At 41.7% G+C, this 26925-nt stretch overlaps 1 protein-coding gene across 1 annotated transcript; it reads right to left on the bottom strand.

The window, feature by feature from the left end:
* Positions 1–617: 617 nt before the first annotated feature.
* On the bottom strand, positions 618–26599 carry simc1 (SUMO interacting motifs containing 1). The gene is made up of 8 exons (XM_048603950.1): positions 26141–26599; positions 17752–18762; positions 14936–15201; positions 10364–10433; positions 8053–8213; positions 1921–2037; positions 932–1060; positions 618–813 (listed from the first exon to the last, which is right to left on the bottom strand). Exons 1-8 carry the CDS (start codon positions 26294–26296, stop codon positions 618–620), a joined length of 2106 nt encoding a protein of 701 aa, XP_048459907.1. The 5' UTR covers positions 26297–26599.
* Positions 26600–26925: the final 326 nt, after the last annotated feature.

Here is a 26925-nt window from a genome sequence, read left to right as displayed (position 1 = left end):
AGGGGCAATTTCTGCCTCTAAAATGTGAGGAAGTCATATCTCAGAGACTTGCTGGCCAATCTGTTCAGCCAGTAGCTTTCTAGTTCTAGCCAATGCCACTGGAAGAAATTGCTATTGGTTAGGCTATGAGCAGTCCCCAGAATCTTTAGTGCCAGTAGCCACAGGAACAGGTAGGTGTGAGGGTTTAGTGACGGAAACATGTGGAGAAGTTTGGGGATGTTGGGAAGATGTATAGAGATATTTGGGGTCTTGAGAGAGAGAGGCCAGGAGGGAAAAGAGCACTGGGATGTCTGGAGGTGGAGGTGGAGGGGAGGGAATCTCATTAGGGGCGAGATGACTGATCTGGAAAGGGGATTTCACCCGCATCCTGTACAATTGCAGGCAGGTCAGGAATAGGAGAGAGGGTGATGGTTATTATATGTGCTCCCCCACCTACAAGCAACGATAAAATCCTGCTCTGTCCCTTCGTATTTAACACGATTTTTAGAAAGATCTATAGCTTTAAATACTAAAAGCATACACATTACTAATTTACACATTTGCATTAATTACATTATTTACTGTTTATAACGCATTATATACAGAATAAAATTCTAACATGTTGAGCTCAAAGTAAATTAAGCCACGTTATAGGCAGAGGAAAAAAACGTACTTACATCATTTTCTAAGGGAAATTTAGCATATTTAAGGAAATGTAGCACTTTTCCCAATGACATAGGCATTGCATTTTGATTCTTGGTGCAATGTTGGAAGGAAAATTCAAGTAACTTGCAGCGCAGGAGTTGACTCTCCATACTTCTTAATACTTTTAATCTTTAAAGTTGTAGGGAAAAATTGAAATACGTTTTAGTAACCAACATGTTCAGGCTACAGGGAACAACAGTGTGCGTAATTTCGAAGCATAACTTAATCTCGGAAATTCTTATCTCACCTCTGTGATCTTTTTGAAATACACAGAAAGTCTTGAAGCATTGCTTCTGCAATTTTATTTGAGCTGCACATTGGGGACCGGTCCACTTCTACAGCTAAGGTCAGCATCTTCTGAAGGAGACAAATAACTCTATAGAGCAAAGCAGAACAAGTGAGAAGTATCCATTAGATTTTATACAATACACAGGGACTGTGACACAACTGAAACGCTTTCCTTAGCATCTCTTAATGATGACATTACAAAAGCTACAAATACTGAAATAACACAAATTGCTGAACTCCTCAGTGCACCACTACAGAAGAGGGTGTGCCTTGAGAGGTTTTGAATGCATACTTGATTAATGATAAATATTTATTTTAAACTCAAACAATGTTCCGGTAGCAAATGGATCCTACACAGTTAAATGTAAGGTCAACATCAAATGAATGGGGATCAGAAAATGACTCAAACAATATGCCTACTTTTCAGTTAGGATATCACTGGATCTTAAAAATGCATATTCAGTGTGCAAGTGACAAGGTCTTGTTCATTTAAATCATGGGAATAACACTGAAAGCACATTAGCCAGGTATTACAGACCAATCTTGATTTTTCCACGCGTTATCCAAACTACGCATTGAAGTGGGCTAGAATATTATGAATGGTTGGAAAATGAAAATGAATAGAATATTCTGAATAGATTTTGAAATGCTACTCACTGCTTTCTTGGACCTAACAGATAAAATTGAACAATTGTTCCAAGTTATAGTCACTGTCAAATTGACATCACAGAACATTAGTTTATTTCTCAATTTATGGTTTCTTAATACAGATAAAATAAAAAATGAATTGCTACGCTTTATTCTAATCCAACATAGCTGGTGAATAAAACAGTACATTACACACATGTACACACGTGGAGCTATGTGCTCAGCTGTGTGAATGTCACAAATATATGCTCTACATCTGTAGCCAAAAAAACAAATGCGCCGTTGTTTTAGGGAATTTACCTTGAAATCCTAGAATCCACTACCTGAGGATTATCAGACGATGACGTGGGTCCATTTTTCTGCTGTACATCTTCAGAGTCCTTGGAGATGATATCAATAAGCCACTTGATGACACTTCTGCAATAGAAATTAATATTATAAATAGAACTAGAAAATAGCAATAAAAAATAGAAAACAGGTGCAACATTAGGCCATAAAGCCCCTCTAACCTGCTGCATCATTCCGTAGGATGATGGTAGAACTTTTACATCATCTCTACTTTCCCACCTCAATCTCTGTAACCGTTGCTTCCCTTAGTGCCTATGCACTTATCAATATCGACCTTGAAAATAATCAATGAGGGAACATTCAATGCTTTCAAAGGTTGGTAATTCCAAAGAAACAAAATGTTCTGATTCTTTCATAATTTCAGTCCTATGTGACAGAGGCCGGAGTGGTGTTGACAGGGTGGTGGCTGCAGTGTTGACAGCGTGAATGGGGACGCCTGGCAGCGCTAGGCCCAGAGCCTCCACTCTTGGTGGTAGTAGGCCCAGAGTCTGGACTCCTGGCAGCAGCAGTGCCCAGAGCGAGGGCTCTTGGTGGCAGTGGGCCAGGAGCCTGCACTCTTGCCAGTGGTAGACCCGGAGCAGGGACTCCTGGCTGCGGTAGGCCCGGAGCCTGGGCTCTTGCCGATGGTGGCAAGGCAGTGGCAATGGCAGCAGAGCCGGGGTCTCCTGGTGCATCAGCATTGTCGTTGCTGTTCCCGGAGCAGGTCTCCTTGAGGCCCACCTTGCAGAAGTCATGAAGCTGTGCATGAAACCCCAATTTGAACAGAAGTTGAACTTTTATTCAAGTAATTTCTTTTTATTCTTCCTGTAATTCAAATGCGTAGGATTGTGGCATCAAGACACTTTTTACTATATCTTCAAGATATGTGACAATAAGTCATTTGCTCATTCATTAATTCAAGCCAAATCCTAAGACTTTACATCCACATTCAAAACTCCTCAGCCAGCCAGGGGAAGCAGATTCTCTCAAGTCCTACCAACACAAGCTCTCTAAAAACATTATACGTTTCATTGGCATCTCTTCTCATTGCACACAGACATGCTGAGGACAGACTACTTTGAAATACAAGTGTTAACCTGGGAAATTAGTGCAGATGGGATTTCTTTTCCAGATCCAGAAACTTGCAGGTTTGAAACCCATTAAAGAGTTATGCAGGTTGGTGATTAGTTGGTGGGTTTTAAGATTTCATCTCTCCAAACAGCAGCAGTAGCTTAAATCAGTACTTGACAGATATGAGTGTGGCATTAAATTTTTAGCCCAACTAGGTAAGCTACTTAATATAACTACAGGTAAGAACTGAGTATTGGTTCTAAACTTGAAACCTACTTAGTTAAATTGAATACAATGTAGATGGAAGGGGAGGTTCAAGGTCTCTTGTGGTGTGGTAGTAGTGTCCCCACCTCTGAGCCAGGAGGCCCAAGTTCAAGTCTCATCTGCACCAGAGATGTTGGTAGGGGAGGTTATATGTTGCAGCTGGAGCATGTATTTCCATGGACATCAGACATTGATGAGGTGGACTCTGAGATTCAGACACTGTGATGCATCGAGAGGGGAAAGTTATCTGGTCACTTTTCATCAAGGGGTTGTCACATCCCTTAGGCTAGGCAAAGAATCAGGGAGGTAGCAATGAGAAGCCTTGACCCTGGCAACAAACCTGAGCTCCGAATTTCGGACCTTCAGTGGAGACTGCAGTGACTGTGGCACATCCATAAGGTTGCATATCACTTGGATAGCACGGTCAGAGAGTTGGACACACAGCACGTTAGGGATATGTAGGCAATAACAGGAACGGGTGACTGGCAGAAAGACCAACCAAAAAAAACCAGGCAGGTCATGCAGGAGTCACAATGGAGTAGGACTTTTTGACTTTCCATTTAGATATTGGTAAGGCCATTCATTCCTCAGAAGAGTGCAGTCAGAACCAGGTTTGTGGCACCATGGGAAGGCTTAGCTGTACAGGAGGGGAGGAAATAGAAAGAAAGAGTGATAGTGGAGGGGTTTTGTTAGTGAGGGAAACAGCCACGCATTTCTGGGACTGTAGACATGACTCCAGGATAGTATGTTCCCTTCCAGCTTTTGGGTCAAGGATGTCACAGGTCAGCTGCAGGGCATTTTTCTGAGGGAGCATGAACAGCCAGATATGGTGGTCCACGGTGTTATCAATACTTAAGCCGGAAGGAAGATGTAGCTCTGCAGTCAAAGTTTAGGGAACTAGGTTGAAAATTAGCAAGCAGAACTTCAAAAGTAATTATCCAGTACCATGTGCAACTGAGCACAGAAATAGGAGGATAAGGCAGATAGAGATGTAGCTGGAAAGATGGTGCAGTGGTGCAGGAGGTGAGGCTTTAAATTTCTGGGATCTTTGGACCTGCTCTGGGGAAGGTGGCATCTGTACAAGCAGACAGCTTTCACATGAACAGAGCCAGGACTGAGTTCTTTGCAGGAAATTTTGCTCGTGCTGTGAGGTGGCAACGGCTTTAAATTAATTTGGCAGTGGGGCAGGAACCAAGACAGGATGTTAGGGAGGAATATCAGGTTGCACAAAATACTGGGGGAACAGATTGCACCTTAATAGAGAAAACCAAGTTAATAGGCAAAGTTGTACTAATGAAAAAAGTAATGAAGTCTGAATCAGGGATATTGAAGAAAGGGAGAATGGAAATTGGGGAGACACTGGCCATAATCTTTCAGTCGTTTCTAGACTTAGAAGTGGTGTCAGAGGGCTGAAAAGTTGTAAACATCCTGCCCTTGTTTAAAACGTTGGAGAGATAGCTCCTGAGATTACACACCAGTCAATTTATTTTTGGTGGTGGGTCAGTTTCTAGAAATAATTATTAGGGTTAGAATTAACAGTCACATGGAAAAATGTGGGTGGTTAGGAAGAGTGAACTTGAGCTTCTTATCTGAAAATCATGTTTAACTAACTTGGAGTTTTTTAAACGATGTAAGAAAGGCTTGATGAAGGTAATGTCAGGTAAATGGACTTCCAAAGGCAATTCAGTGCTACAAAAATACTTGACGGCAATGCTCTAGCTCATGAAAGGAGAGGGACAGTAACAACTTGGACTGAGTAGTTAAAAATTGGCAGAGTAGTAGAAAATATAAAGTAATCATTAATGGATATTCTTCAGGCAGGAAGGTTTTAGTGGAGTTCACCAGGGGTCAGTATTAGGCTCTTTGCTTTTTTTGATGTATATTCATAACCTAGGTCTTGGTGTGCAGGGACAATGAAGAAGTTTGAGGATACTATGAAACTTGAAAACACTGTAAGCCATGAAAAATACAGTGTAGACTTAAAAGGGACATAGACACACCAGTGGGCGGATAGGTGGGAGATGAAGTTCAATGAAAAGAAGTGTGAGGGGATTAATTTTGGTAGGAAGGACAGAGAGACAACATAATATAAAGGATACAATTCTAAAGAGGTGCAGGAGCAGACAGAAAGAGCAGTTCATGAAGTATAGAGTGTCCTGGGCTTTATTATTAGGGGCACAGAGTACAAAGCAAGGAAGTTATGTTGAACTTGTGTAAATCATGAGTTAGCTGGAGTATTATGTAGAGTATTGGGCACCATACTTTGAGAAGAATGTGAACACTTTGGAGAAAGTGCAAATGCGGTTTACAAGAATGGCTATAGGAATGAGAATCTTCAGTTATGAAGCGAACTGCAGAGGTTGGGACTTTTCTCTTTGGAAAGGAGACATCTAAGAAGAGATTTGACAGAGATTCCCAAAATCATGAAGAAGCTGGACAAAGTAGACAGGTTGAAACTGTTCCCACTTATTAGAAGTATTGAGAATGAGAAGACTGATTTACAAAGTAAGCAAATGCAATACTAGGAGAAAATTTACATAGCAGGTAGTTTGAATCATGAATGCATTGCCTGGAAGTGTGTTGTAAGCAGTTTAAAATGCTATATTCAAGAGGACATTCAATGATTGTACAAATAGAAGCAATGAGCTAGAATACAGGGAAAAGACAGGAGATTGACACTATGTCATGGTGCTCATTTGGAGAACAATGTGGACATGATGAGCTGAATGGTCTCTTTCTGTATTGTAACAATTTTATGATTCTGAGAATCTCTCACTCAACACACCCAATTATTTGTCTTTTCCAACTTCTTCTTTATCACTTCCAGGGAGGGGAAAATCGTGCCCTTCTGTGTTCTGTCCTTTAATCAACACTCAATCCATACTGTCACATCCAAGTCTACGAGCCCTAATCATGTGTAACAACATGTGTGGCACCAAATTGAAAGTTTTCTGAGAATACAAATATATTATATCTAATAGTTCCCCTATATCTACCCCATTAGTTACATGCTGAAAATATTCTAATAGATCTGTCAAATACAATTCCTTTTCATAATAGCTGTATTGACTGGGTGGCACAGTGGCTCAGTGATTAGCACTGCTGCCTCACAGCGCCAGGGAACTGGATTCGATTCCATCCCTTGGGTGACTGTCTGTGTGGAGTTTGCACATTCTCCCTGTGTCTGTGTGGGTTTCTGCCAGGTGCTCTGGTTTCCTCCCATAGTCCAATGATGTGCAGGTTAGGTGGATTGGCCATGCTAAATTGCCCATAGTATTCAGGGATGTGTAGATTAGGTGGGTTACTGGGAAAAGGTGTGGGGGATGGGTTTGGGTGGGATGCTCTTCAGAGGGTCGGTGTGGACTTGTTGGGGCCTGTTTCCACACTGTAGGATTCTATTATAATTGTACTATGATTTTACTGTAACCATCCCCTTCAATAACAAGTGCTAGTACTTTCTATTATTGGTACCAGGCCATGTAATGACGTCTAGCCCCACAACCCTCCAAGGTAGTTATGCTTCTCCAAGTCTGGTTTCTTGTGCAATCCTGATTTTAATCCACTACTGGTGGCTATGCTTTACTTGCCTGGGTCATAAATTGTGGAATTTCTGCCCTACACTTCTCTACCTCTCTGCTTTTCTCTTTTAAGACACTCCGCAAAGTGTACCGGTTTGGTCAGTTAACCTATTATCTCCTTATGTAGCTTGCAGTCATACTTCATTTTGTAATGACCTTGTAAGTGTTCTTGATGTTTCATCACGTTAAAGGTATTACACAAGTTGTTTGATTGATTAAAAGTATCACGCAAGCAGCAGACTGACAATTGTAAACAGCACTGATGTAAATAAACAGGTTGTGCTAGCTGTCACTGCAGCTGCAAGGGGCACACTCAGCACCTAGGTCATTACAGTTCCTGTGACCTCACAGGCAGAGATGCCATTGAAGATTAAATATTAAGGCCTTTAATAACATTCAGTAATTTAAAGCTATTTTAACAACTGCAGAATCAATAAAATGTGTTCTTTTTCAAATGTTTCCGTAGTGTTTACAAAGGCTATCAGAGTGGTGAAGCAGCAAGCTGAGTGCCATAATGGATTGGGTACGCAGTGAGACAGTAAGCCAAGCACCGAGAGAGACAGTGAGCTGAGCAGGACACCAAGTGGCGCTGCAAGCACAACTCCAGATACCTATCTGTGAAGGATGTGCCGATTTCCTATTCTAGACGCACATCAATGGTGACAATATCACTAACTTCCAGTACAAAGTGGTGGGAGATATTTTGTAATATTTTTGACTTATGATGTGGAACTATCCTGTGTTTTTATGTATGTCTTTAAATATCATCACATTTTCCTGGGTGCTCTTGAGAATATTAATTATATGTTTTAAGCAACAGTCACTCTTGACATCTAGACAATGGGGCAACAAACTTTCCACAGGTGCTAACAAAAACCATAAATGGCTTGTGCGCTCTTGACAGGTTATATATTAATCATGAGGTCAGGACAACTCTCTCAATCCATCCAAAGACAGCGCCTCCAAACAATTTACTGCAACATACAGCAATGTCAAAGATCACATTTGATTTTGAAACATTCACTCAAAGGTAAGATGAATATCACAGAGCCAAATGGTATATTGGTACCAAAGCTTTAACTGAGCTTATTTAAAGTACTTAAAAAACACTCATTCATCAACAAATCAGAAAAGTCTCTCCCATTTACTGAAACAGAACACTGCAGATTTAATGAGGTTTAGATCTCCATACCTTACATTTGAAAACTTGTCATCACAAGACAGTACTGCTTTGGCTATGGTTTTATGTGGCACATCACGTTTCAACTGAAAATCATCTTCAAGTGTTTGAACAACATACTGCAGGAACAACAGTCGATCATTCCTGGTCACAGAATGCTTCCTGTGAGGATCCTTGAGGTGCACAAACATATAGGTAATATAAAATTAGATTACCATAGGAAAACAGCACAGTTCATTGACAGTAAAATGGCACAGTACAAAGCTTTCCACTGCTGTTTCATTAATTATTACGATGCTATCATGTTTAATAATCCAGTTTTGGTCAGCTCCTTTCCAGTAATCAGATATCTTAGGAGAGAGATGGTGGCATAGAGTAACATCACTGGAAAAGTAATCTAATGCTCTGGGAGACGTGACTTCCAATGGGAACTTCAGCTCAGTGAGTATACTTGCAATATAAAGCTAATCTCACAAATGGTAACCCTGAGAACTATCAATCAGCAAGTTGTAAGAACTCTAGTTCACATTAGGGAAGAAAGTCTGCATCCTTACCAGGTCTTGCCTACATATGACTTCAGACCTGCATCAATATGACTGATTTTTGACTGCCTTCTGAAACAGCCAAGCAATCCAGTAAGATCTAGGCTCATTAAGGATGGGCAATGAATGCTGGCCTTGTCGGTTACACCCACATCCCACAAAACAAGTAAAAAAACAGAAACAAATCACTCTTCACACTGGCAGCAATCTCTTCAATTCTCAGGGTACCAGCTCAACAATCAGCATAACAAATATACTACCTAAATTTGGGATAACTACAATCAGATGTATTTTCAGAAACATTCTAATGAACAAGTCAGGATTCCAATAAAGTGGACATAATGAATTTGTGCAAAATTCTTGTGGCCCACTGCTCAAATTATAAATTCTATTTTGGGGTTTGTGGTAGACATTTACTATACATATATGTTCAATGGTATTAATGCCCTCGAGGCTTCTGGGAGTGAAGATGACTAATGACCAGATCGAGGGCCATTTTGTAATTCATAGGGATATGTCATACGTATATTAATACTGGACTATGAAAGTAACTGGATTTGGAGAAAAACACAATAATTCTCCAGAAACACAACATGTTGAGGCCACAATTGTCGGATTTCCAGGTCAAACATGCCGAAAATATTCTGTTCAGAATTTCCATTTCTTGCATCAGTTTTAAAAGTGTTCAAACCAAATTAATTCTTATACTTTAACAGCCCAGAGTCAGATTTATACAGCTTCTACTATGTTTATAAGGAGAAATGACGGCTTATTTGTGAGGAAATCCTAATGATTAATTAATCCAATGTGGATTTTATCTTTTTACTTCAAAATTACACTTTCCATATGTTTACCTGTGGTCACTCACTCCCATCAGGAAGAAGTCAAAAATGACCCCTTTGTTGGATCAGTGTGAATGTTATGAATTATAATAAAATGAACTATGCCCACTAGATACTTTCAAGGTTTGTTTCCACAAGATGAATATCTGTCCCTCTTAAGACACCTCACCAAACCAGGTTAACAGGTTATTTATGATTATTAATAGATCTTTCCATACTAGGTCATCTCATTTGGGGCTTCAGCATTTCTACTACACATGCCACTATTTGGGCAATTTGTGAATGTTAAGTTTGAGTTTGCGCTTGATGGTTCTACGTTGCCTTGGGATGATATTATTCTTTAAGTACACAGTAACTCCTGCTGCCACTAACTGGACTGGAGCACATGACCATAGTAAATAGGAATAGGAGAAAGCCATTTGGCCCATCGAGCCTACTCCACCACTTAATAGGATCATGGTTAATCCAACATTATTCACATCCACTTGCCCACCCTTTCCACATAAACCTTGATTCCTCTATTGATCAAGAAGCACTCTAGTTACCACCACAACATGGTATTGTTGTATGCTCATTTCTCCTCTGCTCACCTCCTGAGGCTTTATCATCTCCTGCTCACTGCTCACATGCCCCCAAACCCTCTGCTCCTGTGTAACAGCATTTAAGTCATTAAAGTACGTTATATGCTCAACGTGTAGGAGGAATACTGCAATCAATCATACATTACTCCTCAGGACAGAAGTAATAAGTGTAAAAGAACTGAAGGATGCATAAAGAAACACAAATGAAAGAATTATATTTTCAACTATGGAAGTGTGTAACAAATAAGTAAATGATTTTGTATGACAATCCTAAAGGAATTGCTGAGCTCTCTTTTTTTCTAGCACCTCGAAAAGAAGCTTACAGTGATTGTCTTTACAAAAGATAGATTTCTGTTACCTTGCTCTCCACATGATAAGCTAACAGGTTCCAGTCCCACTGCACAGTAGAAATATTTGCGGGATGCAGCCTATTTAAATATAGTTAAATACTTATTAGTTTATTTTACAAGTCAGTCCACGTGTCAACAGGTAAAAACAACAACTCACAAATAACATAACACAGCAGTTAGCTCTGCAATAGCTTACAGAATTCAAAAATGGAATTTAACACATTTCTTCACACAAATATTGAAGAATGGACCAAACAGTGAAAACGGTTGAAAGAGACGGGCTTTTTGTCTAATGGTTTAATGGATGAATACATGGCTGGTGTATGCTGAAGTTAAGCCCTCATGCTTCTCTACATCCTGTTTTTTTAAGAGCCTCATCACCTCTGTAATCTCCACTAGCGCCATAATCATGGGAGATAATCACAATAATTTAATTCTGCTCTCTGGGACATCCCTGCTTTTAATTGATCAACCATTGCAGGCATATTTCACCTGCCTATAGTGTAAACTCCAGAAATGCCTTCCTGAACCTCTGTGCCCTTCTATTCTTCTTCCCCACCTTTAATATGCTCCTTAAAACCGACCGCTTTCATCTTATGTGGTTTGGTGTCAAATTTTACTTCGTAAGGTTCTTGTTATGTGCTGTGAGATGACTTGTTATGTTAAAGGTACTTTATGAATGCAAGTTGTTGTTAAAGTTTATATTGTTGACCATGTCATACAGTCATACAGCATGGATGACATACGCAATTGCCCATTCGGCTCAACTCGTCCATGCCAACCAGATATTCTAAGCTGATCTAGTCCCATTTGCCAGCATTTAGCCCACATCCCTCTAAACCCTTCCCATTCATGTACCCATCCAGATGCCCTTTAAATATCGTATTTGTACCTGCCTTCACTACCTCCTCCGGCAGCTCATGTGCCACCCTCTGTGTGAAAAAGTTGTCTCTCAGGTCCCTTTTAAATCTTTCCCCTCTCATCTTAAACTTATCCCCCTAGTTTTGGACTCCCCTACCCTTGGAAAAAGACCTTGGCAATTTACCCTGTCCAACCCCCTCATGATTTTATAAACCTCTATAGGGTCACCCCTCTGATGCTCCAGGGAAAATAGCCCCAGCCTATTCAGCCTCTCTCTATAGCTCAAACCCTTCAATCCTGGCAACATACCTATAAATCTTTTCTGAACTCTTTCAGGTTTAATAACATCTTTCCTGTAGTAGGTAGACCAGAATTGAATGCAGTATTCTAAAAGAGACCTCACCAATGTCATGTATAGCTCCAGCATGATGTCCAAACTCCTTTACTCAATGCACTGACCAATGAAGGCAAGCGTACCAAATGCCTTTCCACCACCCTGTCTACCTGTAACCCCACTTTCAAAGAACTATGGACCTGCACTCCAGGTCTCTTTGTTCAGCAACATTCCCTCGGGTCCTACCATTAACTGTATAAGTCCTGCCCTGGTTTTCCTTCCCAAAATGCAACACCTCACATTTATCTGAATTAAACTCCATCTGTCGCTCCTCAGCCCAGCTGATCAAGGCCCCATTGTACTCTCAGATAGCCTTCTTCACTGTCCACTGCACCACCAATTTTGGTATCATCTGCAAACTTACCAACCATACCTGCTATATGCACATCCAAATCATTTACATAAATGGTGAAAAGCAGTGGACCCAGCACCGATCCTTGTGGCACACCACTGGTCACAGGCCTCCAGTCTGAAAAGTGACACCACCAGTACCCTCTGTCTTCTACCTTCCAGCTAATTTTATATCCAGTTGGCTAGCTCCCCCCGGATTCCATGTGATGTAACTTTGCTAACCAGTCTACCATGCGGAACCTTGTCCAAAGCCTTGCTAAAGTCCGTACAGACAACGTCAACCGCACTGCCTTCTTTTTCACCTCTTCAAAAAACTTAATCAAGTTAGTGATCACGATTTCCCATGCACAAAACCATGGTGACTATCCCTAATTAGACCCTGCCTTTTCAAATGCACGTAAATCCTGTCCCTCAGAACCCCCTCCAACAACTTAGCCACCACTGACATCACGCTCACCATTCTATAGTTTCCTAGCTTTTCCTTACCACCTTTCTTAAATAGTGGCACCACATTAACCACCCTCCAGCTTTCCAACACATCACCCGTGGCCATTGATGGTACAAATATCTCAGCAAGGGACCCAGCAATCTCCTCCCTAGCTTCTCACAAAGTTCTGGCATACACCTGATCAGGTCCTGGGGATTTATCTACCTTTATGCATATTAAGAAATCTAGCACCTCCTCTTCTGTAATATGGACACTTTTCAAGACAACACTATTTATTTGCTCAAGTTCCCTAGCTTCCATGTCCTTTTCCACAGTAAATACTGACGTGAAATATTTGTTTACAATCTCTCCCATCTCCTGTGGTTCCACACATGGACAATCTCGTTCCTTAAAACTGCTTAAGTAAAAACACAACGCTGGAGAAACTCAACAGATCTGGCAGCATTTATGGAATTAGAAATAAAATTAATGTTTCAAGTATGTTATGGTTCAACGCAGAACTAATGCAAAAAAGTATTGTTGAACCACACAGAAAAGATTCAACTTAGTTTGAATCTCTGGTCAGTGTTGAGTTAGTTGACTGCAGACATAGAGGCAGCAGTTGAGGTGCAATGCTCACAGGATTGTTCTCACTGATTAGCAAATGAGAACAAGCTAAGAAGTATGCATTTATGGACTTTTGAGTAAAACAGATTTGGGATCAACTGTGATGTGCCAGACAGAAAACCAGAAGAACAGGCAACCCAGCAGCTCAGTGGTTAGCACTACTGCCTCACAGCGCCAGGGACCTGGGGCTCGAATCCACCCTTGGGGCAATTGTCTGTGTGGAGTCTGCACGTTCTCCCTATGTCTGCGTGGGTTTTTGCCAGGTGCCAGTTTCCTCCCACAGTCCAAAGATGTGCAAGTTAGGTGGATTGGCCATACTAAATTGCCCATAGTGTTCAGGGATGTATAAGTTAGGTGTGTTAGCCATGGGAAATGCAGTGTTACAGGGAAAGGATAGAGAGATGGGTTTGGGTGAAATGCTCTTCGGAGGGTCGGTGTGGACTTGTTGGGCTGAATGGCCTGTTTCCACACTGTAGGCGTTCTATGGAACTAACAAGAAACAGATATTGGGTGATAAACCAAAAGGTTCTCAGTAACTCTGGAAGCAAAACATCAACTGGTGCGTTTAGGATAACAGGGGAAAAACTGGAAGACAGAAAATTTGATCTGTATATATTAAGTTAATATCAGAAAGCTATCAATGAATCATTCAAGAACATGGAACACTGGCAAATGGAGATCAGTCTAGAGAAGGATGGATATTGTATATGGAGAAGGCCATCAACATATGGGAATGCGCAACATTTGTAGAGACGGCTTGTACAACAGACAGCCTATGGGCTATAATGTGGCCTGCAAAAGGGTGCTTGTCAAGCTGTTATTCTCAATATAGCTAAGTGCAAATTTTTGCAAGGGGGTTGCACCTCCAATCAGAGTCTGCTTCATGACTCAGCCTATCAGCAGCAAAGATAGGAGAGCCTCTGACTGGAAGAGCACAGCAACATGAGTGGTTTCACTCAGCCCAAGGCCTAGAACTTTGGGTTGGAGTCAGCAGGATGGGGATTGGGAAAGTTTCAGGGAGATACTAGCTGGGGAGGAAGGAAATGAGTATCTGGCCACTGGTGGGAGTGGTGGCGAGGGCGAATGAAATGTTCAGACTGTGTGAAGGTAATTCACATAAAATTCTACATGTTTTAATTGACAAGTAGTACAAAATCCCAACAATGGGAATGCTTACTGCTCATCCACACTAATTTGACATACAACAGCCTTATAACTCAGAAGTACAATTTGACTTTTGAAACACTTTTTGACCGCTGAACTCAGAACACCGTAATAAAAAGGACCTTGTTAATTTGTTTAACACATTTCAGTTATGTGAGTGAAGATGAACTGAGGACATGTGAAGAGGTACTCCAGCAAAGCAGCAAGGTGATTTGTGTTTTAAAGTTCAGGATGTGGGGGGAGCTGAGCTGACAGATATTCATGTTAGAATGCAGTTATTCCATCATAGTAGCAGTCCCATGTGTAACAGCCTTAGCTAAAAGGTTTTCTTAATACATGAAGTTACCTTCAAGGAATAAGTCTGGTAAAAGTATGCCAACTCTGATTCATTCCTCACTTGCATGGACCAACACACTCAATTTGTAACCACTACTCAGTCTGACCAATTAAAAGGAACTCAGCCAACAAGAAACCTCCAGAAAACACTGGTCAAAGTACTTCATAGCACTAACATCTATTATAGGGACACAACTTTGTGATTTTTCGATGGATTAGTGTGGCTATTATTAGATGTAGCAAAGTTGCTGTAAAAACGGTATCTATTCTGACAACTGAATCAGAATGAATAATATAACTTTAACTAGGCTATTGACGTGCCTAAAGAGTGGAACTTTCTGAAAACAGTCAACAGTCAATATTAAACAGATCTGTTACACTATGCTATGTTTTGTGTCTCTTGCATTAATGTGTACATACTGTTGGATTTTCATCAGGGTCATGTAAGCAGACATAATGGTGCTGGAGGATTCATTGCCCAACAGTATCTTCTTGATTATATACTTCACAATTTTATGAGGTGGGTAGTGTTGAGGAGATACAAAATCCATCAGAAATTGAAGAGTCCCTTGAGGAAAGTTTTCATCAATGGTACTGTTTATCATACTGCACTGTCTTTGGGAGATCAGCTCTGGTTCCTTGGACTTATGTTGGTGAGTTGTTGATGAACGAGAGTGTTGGTTTACCTGCAGCAAAGAAAAAGATAAATAATAATACAAGATGACAAAGACAAAAAGTGCTGGAAACACTCAGCAGATCAGGCAGCAACTGTGGAGAGAAACAGATAACATTTCAGGTCTGTGACCTTTAATCATAACTGAAGGAAGATAGAAATGTAAATGTATTTAAGGAAGTAGAAAAGGGGAGGTCAAAAAGGAAAGTTGTGATAGGGTAGAGGGCAGGAGAAATTGACTGATAAAAGATTTCATGATGCAAAAACCAAAGCAAGTGGTCATCGGAATAGTAAAGGGCCAAAGATGATGTCCAGGTGAGATGTGAATGACTATATGGCATTCAACTCAATGCAACATAAAGGGTCAGAGAGAAACAAGCCAGTAAAAAGCACAAGAATGACAGATATTAAAATCTAAATTTGTTGAACGCAATGTTGAGACAGAAGTTTGGGGAGTGCTGAGTCAAAAGGCAAGGAGCTGTTCCTCCAAATTGTACTGAGCTTCACTGCAGCAGCCAATGGATAGAATGATCAGCATGAAACAAGGTGGAGAATCAAAATGACAAGGAACAAGAATGTAGGGTCATACTTGGGAAATTGAACAAAAAGTGGTCACCTAGTCAGAGTTTGCTCTTCCCAATGTATAAGTGACCATGCTGTGAACAGCAAATATTTTGTGCTAATTAGAAAAAAGTACAAGTAAATTGCTGCTTCAATTAGGAGGAGTATTTGGACTTTGGTTGATGAGAAGGAAGGAGGTGAAAGTATAGGTGTTGCATTTCCTACTCGTGTACAGACAGATATCTGAATAGAAATATACTACAGGGAAGGAAGAAGTGTTGGGGGTGGTTGAATGGAGCTGTTGGTAGTGGAGGGTGCAATCCTTTTGGAATACTGTAAAGGGAGGGGGGTGGGGAGGGAGGTACGTTTGGGGGAGGCATCATTGTGGAGTGGGTTCTGGGGTGGGAGGATAAATGGATCACGTTATATTTACCCTAGTCTCTGGGAAGATTGGGAGCTGGAAGTGGTGCCAGACAGGATGTGGTTCAGAGTTCAAGGCAGATTTCTAAGACAAGCACTTAATTGGATCCACACTTGTTCAGGAAATGGAGGGCAGGGTGGAACTTAATTCAGTTAACCATGGGCTCACCCACTGGCTGGACAGCCAGCAAGAGCCAGTGTCATGTGTGTTGGGGATGGCCTGTCAAATCAGGCACTGAAGTGGCCAGTTTTGGGTCTTCCTCTGGGGAGCAAATCTCAACCCACCCCATGGGACTCCACAAGCAAACTTGACAGGGGCTTGGTTTTCAAGCTTCCCATAGGATGACTCCATTGCTCTCCACTGGTTGAATAGGGGTGAGGGTCTTACGTGAGTTTTAGTTGTCTGCCATAACACCTCAAATAGAGTCCAGGTAATTGACCATTTGCAAGCCTTCCTGCCACGATTTTAATCAGATGCAAAGGGATGGCAGTATCTCCACCCAGCAACTTACCATCCAATTAAATACCACCAAACTCACTGCTGGGGGAGTCATTAAATTTAACCTTAGCTGCTTTGAAGTCGAGTATAAAGAGCCTGCCAATTTGCCAATGCCTCTGTTGTGCTGTCAATCAAAATAAATTGTTATGTATATGTTTTATCAGTTTGACTGTACGATTCCATCTATGTCATTTGAGTGCATTCAATCCCCCTATTTATGTATTCAGAACAATGATGCACCTTACATGAATGATCACAGTCAATAACGCAGATGCAAGATATTGAAACTTCATCTGTTACAATTTTCTACTGCATTCTACTGTTTGCTCAGCTATTCAGTTGAGCTGTTCAGATTTTGTTTTTCATTGCAAATATTTCTTCAGTAAGCTATGATGTTCCTTCTATTCCAGTTGTACATTTATGGGAGTGCAAGAAGGGGAAAGTATGTTTTTCTGCCTGAGTAATTCGGAAGCTAATGTTAATGAATTAAACCTTCCAAAATATTTCAATATACAAAGCAAACTTACATGATCAGAGGATGCAGTTCAGACCTTTGTTGTATATTACTGTTAAACAACCTATCCTCTATGAATTTCACTTCCCAACAAAAACAGACAAAAGAACCAGTTTTTGTTTGAAAAACAGCAAGGTGTGATAGGGAATGTACTGCCTGAAGGGGTGGTGCAAGCAGATTCAATAGTAACTTTAAAAGGGATTGGAGAAAACTTGAAAGTGAGACGTTTTCAGGGCAATTGGGAAAAAACATGAGGGTAGGACAACACAAGTCCGATGAGGTGAATAACCTGCTACCGTGTTCTGCGATACCATTAGCTGTAGAGCTATTGTTGTCACAAGACTTAATGTAAAGTTATGGGAGAAAAGCATTTACTCCGAAGTTTCATGAAGAGGTAGAATTAATCAGCAGCACTTACATCTGAGCAGCTTGTGTGATGAAACTGCAGATTCACTACAAAAGGAGCACAAGAGGCTAACTTAAATCTGTACTGCAGTCTGAAGCATCAGTTTTGTATTCTGCATTGATGAATTCCCATCTCTTTGGGATTAAATATTTCAAGATCTTACCTTGTGCCATTTTTCATTTCTAGGTCGCTTAACAAACACATGTTGAACTGGTGCTCCAATGAGGTATTGAAAACTTTGCAATGTCTCTTTATCCACTGAACAATTAGGGCTTGCTTCCTTTGATGTAAGCACATGGTCCTCAGTTTCCTCTGATGGCAAATTCCGATCTTCAGACTGATCTAATACCGGTACAGGAACATGTGCTTTGTTTTTAACTAGAGAACAGTTTAATTCACTGTCACCTCTCTTATTGTGACCCTGCAGCTGCCCCCAAGGTTCTAGCAATGGCATGTTTACACTGGGAGGAGACTGATCACAACCATGTTCCAGTTCAAACTTCTTAGTGTTCTGAGGTATTAATGATGGTATATCTTCAATATCTGGACTTAAGCCAGCTTTATTTATATAATTAATTGTTTCCTCAAAGGTGCTTTTATAAGGATCTCCAAAAGGATCCCCAGCACTATCTGGTGAGGAAAATGGAATGAGTGTATCTGGTGAAAATGTTTCCAGAGATTCCAAATCACTATTTATACTGGTGTTACTAGTAGACTCTGCATTGCTGACAGGATCGTGAGCTTTTTGATTTGATGTAGTGAGCAAGTCCACTTTTTCTGCAGTGACATGAGAATCTTGATTTTCATCAAGATCGATGAAGTCCAGTTCAGGTAATGGGTCTTCTTTGATACATTTAGTGGAAACATTTGCAAGAAAATTGGCCTCGGTTGTGACTTCAACTGTCAAAACAGGTGGAGCTTCAAGGTCAGGTTCATCTTTGCCTATTGTCCAACCAGATTGTAAGCCAGGAAACCAACATCCCCCATTAAACTTTGGTAGATCTTCATCAGAATCGAGTTTGTCACTACTCAGGTTATTGGAAAAATGAACAGATGAGCTTGTTTCTGCCTGGGAACAGTTAGTTGAACCGACCTGCATACTTCCCATGCCTTCTTCAGCACTATTCACTTGATAGTGCATTTCATTGTCATCTCCTGTCAAATCAATATTGTCCTGAAAAATAGTGAAATGTCGAAGAATTTTACTTTATGTTGAAGAAGCATTTTTGCAAGATAAAAAAGTGCTGGAAATACTCAACAGATCAGGCTGCTTCTGTGGAATGAGAAACAGAGTTAACTTTCATCACTTCCAGGTCATCAATAACCTGAAAGGTTAACTCTGTTTTTCCCTCTCTCTGCAGAATCTGATGAGTATTTTCTGATTTTATTTCCAATTTCCAGCAGAGATTGGTTACAACATAAAAGTAGGCCCATCGTATCCACACAAGCTCTGTGTCTCCCTCCTTCCCAACATTTTCCCACAGCCCTATAATAATTTTCCCTTTGAACAACTGCGGTATCTAGCTATTGTGTTACCTCTTTTTCAGGGCTATGTTCAATCTATACCTGCATGCAAGTTGGATGATCGTTATGCTGTAAAAAAGAGCAAGAATTCCTTGAATTCATTACGTGGTGTTATTAGTCAGTACCAATTAGATGAAAACACAATCATTTGCTCCACTGCCAGGTTTCCTGGATTGTGAGGACATAAACCATTTTCCCTGCAGCTGTTTTGAATTCAGGCTACAGAATCTGGGAACTAATTCCATGAATTAGCATCATGGATTGCAATTTAACAGACTGATATTATAAATGAGGAAGATTAGAAAGAAGCAAAGAGAGGAAATGAAAAGATTTCCTGTAATGTTTTTACTGCTGATGGGTGATCCAGTATATCACCAAACCCACTGGGGAAATAGTAAATTCAAATTCAACTTAGTCCACCAGGCTGGAATGGGGCAAGTGGGGTCTAAATTAAAAGGTCAAAAGATCCATCCCTGTGAGAAACAAGTCCACAATGACAAATCTGAAGGCGATGATTGATAGCAAAGCATAGAGTAAACATCACCTAGCTCAGATTATACCAGAAAATATTTTTTGGAAACCTGGAAGAAAACAGTTATCTAGGGTTGTGAGACCAAACCATGACATGCTAACAGCATACAAGGGAAAGTGAGATTCGACAGCAAGGAACAACCCAAATCAGAGGGGCACAGAAAAGAAAAGATGTTGACTGAACGTTCTATGTCACTTTAACATCCTGCTAAACTGAGATTGAGCATGTGAGGAGTGCAGATCATTTCAGCAAACTATAAGTTAATTAAGGCTGCCCTGAGGCTCGAAGACAATATACCTAATGAGAAGTGCTCTCCTATCAGATGTAAAGATCTCGTGCAAAAGTACATAGTGTTTCAATGAAATGTTTGGATGCATTGAAGATTTTGAGTATCGTATCATCGCTGATCTAGCAATGAAAGCAGTGATTCATCCTCTTAAAAAGAGCCAACAGAACTAAAATAAAAGCTCGCAAAAGAGTTCCAAGAGATGGAAGAAAAAGTGATTGCCAGATCACAGACCTTACAGATTGAGTAAACTTCATCCTGGTGAAAGAGAAACTCTTCAGAATGGTATGCCCTGGATGGAAAGAAGCTAAATCCTAGAAGAATCATGGCTATCTCTGGGATGGAAGCCACAAATACAGTAAGAGATAAGAAAACATTGAGGGGTTTCCTGGGCTTGATCCAATAAGTGAGCTTCTTCATACCACATATGGCAGAATCGGCAGGCACTGATGAAAGAAGCCACAGGGAACCAGTGGTCAGAATCAGCTGACTGGAGTTTCAACAAACTCAAAATATTAATATGCAAGGGCAGAAATCTGTCATACTACAATGTAAAGACACCTATCACTTTGCGAGTAGTTGCTTCTACAAAAGGAAGGAAGCAGTCCTGCTGCAACAAGGAAGTCAATGGCATTCGCATCCAAACTGTGACTATCTGCTGAGAACAGATACGGCAAAATATAAAGAGAGCTTTTGGCAGTCAAGTGGACAGTGGAGGTAAGACGTTCCATACATATACCTATGTGACAAAGTTCACCATGGGGAGTGATCATTGCCCACTGGAGCAGATGTACAAGAAGAATCTGGGTAAAACACCAGCAAGACTACTGGAGTTATTCTTGAGTCCTCAGAGTTACAACTTCACCTTGAAATGCAAGCCAGGATGAGAAATTATACAAAATAAAACAAAGAACTGCAGACACTGGAGATCTGAAACATATAAAAATGGAAATTGCTGAAAAAACTCAGCAGGACTGGCAGTGTCGGTAGAGAAAACAGAATTAACGTTTAGAGTCCAGTGACCCTTCTTCAGAACTCAATTAGAGTCACCTCAGAGAAATTATGTTGTTAGATACGCTGTCTCTTTTGTCACTATAAGTCCCTAAAGAGGAGGTCAGCATTTGAACAAGAACTCCTTTCTTCTGGCTTTGTGTGTTTACTTCATTGTGGAATTCACTAGTTCAGGAAGGTAGCTCACCACCACGTTCTCAAGGGCAACTACAGATAGGCAATAAAAGTTGGCCCAGCCAGTAACACTCACATCCCGCAAACGAATAAAAAACAGCTAAATCCCTACCTGAGGTATTGAAAGGCAAACTGTAAATGTACAGATTGCAATCATGAAAAACCCAGCAAAAGTTGTTGTTGAAGCTGAGGTAAGGTAAGTGAGACTAAAGCTAGTTAGCAAGTGAGAAGTAATAGAATCCATAACCAACCTACAGATGAGCTGGAAAAATAGAACAGATTATGAACAACACCAGAAACATCACTATGTGGTGAAACAACACTGTCAATCGAAAGCATGACTCCTGCAACACCAGCAGCTGAATGCCAACTCACCACAAACAACAAATGCCCAGTCTACAAGATGGCGGAATGATGCAACCTAAATGATACAGTGAATGATACTTCTAGGTAGGGTCACTACAGTGATTGTAACTAGATCTGCCAGGTGGACCTCACAGAAAATGAGTTCCCTGATTAGGGCTGTTACTCTGGTCCAATCAGGGATGCCTGGCCAACAGATGTAAACAGGAGCATCAGACGTTCTGCTCACTGAGAGCTGGCTCTGAGAGAGCTGGATCAGTGTCAAGGACTCTCCATGCATAAGTAAAAGGATACCAGCCTCTGTGGAGTTATTTAGGTGACAATTGAGAGAAAAGCCTGTTCTTGAAGAAATTCACTCGCACCAGACAGTTTTGAGTTGGGGTAAGCATTTCTGGTATCATGCCGTTATTTGGGGAGTTTGACTCGTTTGATCCGTGTGTCGAAGACATGGCCCAGTATGTGGAAAGAATGTGTTTTTTTTTCCGGACAAATGATATTGGGGCAGATGAAAAGCAATAGTAATTGTCCAGACAGCTTGTGGGTCTGCAGCTTTTTCAATTATTAGGAGCCTAACTTTCCCTGAGGCAACAGATACTAAAACCTTTCAACAGTTGAAGGATTTAGTTAAGGTACATTACAACCACAAGCTTCCTCTGCTATTTACTTGGCAATTTGAGAACCAAGGGAATCCGTATCTGGATTTTTGACTAGGTTATGATGATTGGCATACACATGTAACTTTGGTTTAACCCTTAATGAGATGCTGAGAGACTGTTTGGTATGTAGGATTACTGATGGAACCATGCAAAAGCATCTACAAGCTGAAGCCCAACTGGACTTCAAACAGGCACTACAACTGGCTTTATCATTGGAAAATGCCGCAAATGGAGCATATGAGTGGCAGGGTATTCAATGAATATTGACACCCTCGCCAGTCCGACTGAGCTTGGGAAACACAATTCAGTGAAGGCAATTGCGTAGCCCCACTTAGGACATATCCTGAACAGAAGAACTCTAGATTAGCCCACAACAAAAATTCAAAACAAGGCCAAGCCTTGGCCAAACGGTTAAAATTATTTTCAGGATCAGGCTGGCAAGCCATTGTAGTTGCTGCCGGTATGCAGTCTCGAGACAGCAACCAAGGCCCCCTTGACCTAAATGGAGTAAGAGAACTCATTGGCCGGTATCCACTTTGGAAAGTCCACCTACATCTAGGTTGGAACAGTTAAATTGCTTAATAACATCCAAATCAGAACCAAACAAAATAAATGTCTGGTTAAATGGTCACCCGGTCCTGAACTTAAAGAACAAAAACAAAGTTGCTGGAAAAGCTCAGCAGGTCTGGCAGCATCTGTGAAGGAGAAAACAGAGTTAACGTTTTTGAGGAAGGGTCACTGGACCTGAAACATTAACTCTGTTTTCTCCTTCACAGATGCTGCCAGGCCTGCTGAGCTTTTCCAGCAACTTTGTTTTTGTTCCTGATTTACAGCTTCCGCAGTTCTTTTGGTTTTTATTTAGTCTGAACTTAAAAGAAAGCTAACTTTGATGGTATGAGGCATGCATTGGCTAGGATAAGCTGGCCAGGGATACTTAAGGGGTTGATGGTGGATAGGCAATGGAAGACATTTAAAGAACACATGGAAGAACTTCAACAATTGTACATCCCTGGCTGGCATAGGAGTAAAACAGGGAAAGTGCCTCAACCATGGCTAACAAGGAGCATCAGGAACAGTGTTAAAGCCAAACAGGAGGCTATAAATTGGCCAGAAAAAGCAGCAAATCCAAGGACTGCGAGAAATTTAAAATTCAGCAGAGGACGATAAAGGATTTAATTCAGAAAAGGAAAATAGAATATGAAAGTAAGCTTGTGGAAAACACAAAAACTGACTGCAAAAGCTTCTATAGCTATGTGAAGAGAAAAAGATTGGTGAATTAGAATTAGGTGAATTCATAATGGACAACAAAAAATGGCTGACCAGCTGAACAAATACTTTGGATGTCTTCACTAAGGAGGACACAAATAATCTTCAGGAAATGCTAGGGGATAGAGGATCAGGCATCAAGGAGGAACTGAAGGAAATCGTTATTAGTAAGAAAATGGTATTGGTGAAATTGATGGGATTAAAACCCAATAGTTTTGCAGGGCCTGATGCTATGCATCCCAGAGTACTTAAGGAAGTGGCCCTAGAAATAGCAGATGCATTGATGATCATTTTCCAGCATTCTGGAGACTCTGGAAGAGTTCCAATTGATCGGACTCCACTCTTTAAAAAAGGAGGAAGAGAGAAAATGGGGAGTTATATGCCGGTTAGCCTGACATCGGTGGTGGGAAAAATGCTGGTGTCAATCATTAAGGTTGTTATAACTGAGCATTTGGTAACAGAATCGGTCATAGTCAGCATGGATTCACGAAAGGGAAATCATGCTTGACAAATCTTCTGGAATTTTTTGAGGATGTGACCAGTAGTGTAGACAATGGTGAATCAGTACATGTTGTGTATCTGGACTTTCAAAAGGCTTTTGACAAGGTTCTACTCAAGAGATTAGTAAGGACAATTAAAACTCAGAGGTAATGTATTGACAGGAAGCAGACAGTTCGAATAAACGGGTCTTTTCAGAGTGGCAGGCAGTGATGAGTGGGGTGCCGCAAGATTCAGCGTTGGGACCTCAGCTGTTCACAATATGTATTAACAATTTGGACAAAGGAATTGAATGCCATATCTCCAAATTTGCAGATGACAGTAAGCATGGTGGCAGTGTGTACTGGGAGGAGGATGCTAAGAGGCTGCAGGGTGACTTGGACAGACTGGCTAAGTGGGCAAATACTTGGCAAATGCAATATAGTGTGGATAAATGTGAGGTTATCCACTTTGCTCACAAAAACAGGAAGGCATATTACTATCTGAATAGTGGCAGTTTAGGAAAAGGTGAGGTGCAATGAGATCTGGGTGTCATGGTGGAACAATCGCTGAAGGTTGGCGTGCAGGTGCAGCAGGCAGTGAGGAAAGCTAATGGCATGCTGGCCTTCATAGCGAGAGGATTTGAGTATCGGAGTAAAGATGTCTTACTGCAATTATTAAGGGCCTTGGTGATGTCACATCTTGAGTATTGTGTACAGTTTTGGTCTCCTAGTCTGAGGAAGGACATTCTTGCAATTGAGGGAGTCCAGCGAGGGTTCACCAGACTGATTCCAGGGATGGCAGGACTGACATGAGGAAAGATTAGATCGACTGGGCTTGTATTCATTAGAATTTAGAAGAATGACAGGGGATCTCACAGAAACATATAAAATCCTCATGAGACTGGACGGGCTAGATGTGAGAAGAATGTTACTAATATTGGGGAAGTCTAGAACAAGAGGTCACAGTCCAAGAATAAGGGGTAAGCCATTCAGGACTGAGATGAGGAAGAATTTCTTAATTTAGAGAGTTGTGAACCTATGGAATTGTCTACCACAGGAAACTGTTGGGACTAGTTCATTAGATATATTCAAGAGGGAGCTGGACGTGGCCCTTGGGGCTAAAGGCATTAATGGGTATGGGGAGAGAGCGGGAATGGGATGCTGAGATTGCACGATCAACTCTGGTCTACTCCTGTACCTACTTTCTATCTTTCTAATAGCCATGGTCGATATGAGGTCAGGTCTAGTGACATATAAAGTTTGGAAAGGTGTAACAGTCCTGAACAAGCATGTGGGCCAAATGAAAGCTCAAATGGTGCAGGAGCCCGGCTCTTTAACAGCCTTTCTGACCGTTCTAGAACCCGTGGGTTCTTCCTCTCCATCAAGCATGGAAGATACCTCGGAATCTGAGATGGACATGGCGGATGTCACCATCTTGATGCCTTTGCTGCCTGAAGAAGAGAACGAATTTTTTCCGAGACGCTCTGGGTGCAAGAGGCGAGTTACTGTGTGTTACACACTGCCTGAATCAGAGGCAGAGTTGGAGGCATCTGACCGGGTGCTAAAAAGCCCTAGGAGAAGTGTCAAAGGAAAAAGGCGCAGTCTACGCTCTCGGACTCAGAGAGGGAGGGATGTGATGATTGTAACGAAGTCAGCAGGTGGACCTTAATGAGTTCCCTGATTCGGGCTGTTAATCAGGTCCAATCAGGGAGCCCTGTCTGTCAGATAAAAACAAGCGTGGCAGTGGCTGTGCTTGCTCTGAGAGCTGAATTAGTATTAGGGACTTTATGTCTGCAATTAAGGTGTGACTTGGTGACAGGATACTGCCCTCTGTGGAGTTGCTGCAGTTAAATGCTATAAAATACGCAGAAAAGGGATTCAGTTCCATAGAAGAAATCTTTATTTATTTTCTACACTAATGACTGGAACTGTTGTGGCAATGGAGGAATTGTGATTTAAAGAAAGAGGGAATATTATATATGTCTTCAGAGCTAAGAAGTGATAAGCTAGTAAGATGTATAAGACACGAGCCTAAGCTGTTTTCTGCTCATGAACCATAGTGGTGGTATTAAAGAGCTCTAAGATTTCCCAATGTTATCATTTCAACCCACAGGAACGAATCTTTATGGCGTCATACAGGGGACAACTGCCAGGATCAAAGATGGTGGCGAAGCCCCATCTCGTTGTAATGGTCGTGCGCACTCAGCGAATTCCTGTTTATAATCAAAGCACCGTGCGCTGTAAATGCTGCCCGCACTCACCCGGTGAGAGAACAGGATCCGTTTGATCCGCTGATAGCGAGCCCAGGACGAGCAGGAGTGCTGGTAGTGAAGGCTCGTTGGTGCTGCCGTCTCTCCGATAAACTCAACGTCCGAGTCTGACTCATCTTCCGAGGTGATCTCGATCACGTCAGCCATGGCTCCGCTTCCCTGACGTTGAGAGATCCCTAGCGGGGCTCGGTTAAGGCTCCGGTTGTCCGGTTCGTCCGCGACCGTCTGAAGGGAAGGGAATCGGCAGCGCAGCCATAAGCTACCCAGGTACCGGCCGCCATCTTTGGCACGGGCACAAGCGCGGGGTGATGGCCACTCTGTGCTGCCCCCTGCTGCAGCAGGCGTTATGGTGTACCTCAGTGAAGAGGGCTCCCAGTCCCTCCTGCTCACGATCAACTCCAGACCACAATCAGTTAAAGAGTTAACAAGGTGTAGAGCTGGATGAACACAGCAGGCCGAGCAGGAAGGCTGACGTTTCGGGCCTATACCCTTCATCAGAATTGGGGGAGGGGGTTCTGAAATAAATAGGGAGAGAGTGGGAGGCGGATAGAAGATGCATAGAGGAGAGGAAACAAACAGGTCGAAGAGGCGGGGATGGGGCCAGTAAAGGTGAGTGTAGGTAGGGAGTTAGGAAGGGGATAGGTCAGTCCAGGGAGGACGGACAGGTCAAGGGGGCGGGATGAGGTTGGTCGGTAGGAGATGGGGGTGCGGCTTGAGGTGGGAGGACGAACAGGTTAGGGAGGCGGGGACGAGCTGGGCTGGTTTTGGGATGCGGT

This window comes from Rhincodon typus, chromosome 12 (genome assembly GCF_021869965.1).
Source record: "Rhincodon typus isolate 14 chromosome 12, sRhiTyp1.1, whole genome shotgun sequence".
In the NCBI taxonomy this organism is placed as follows: Eukaryota; Metazoa; Chordata; class Chondrichthyes; order Orectolobiformes; family Rhincodontidae; genus Rhincodon; species Rhincodon typus.
This window is presented reverse-complemented; position numbering and strand designations above follow the sequence as displayed.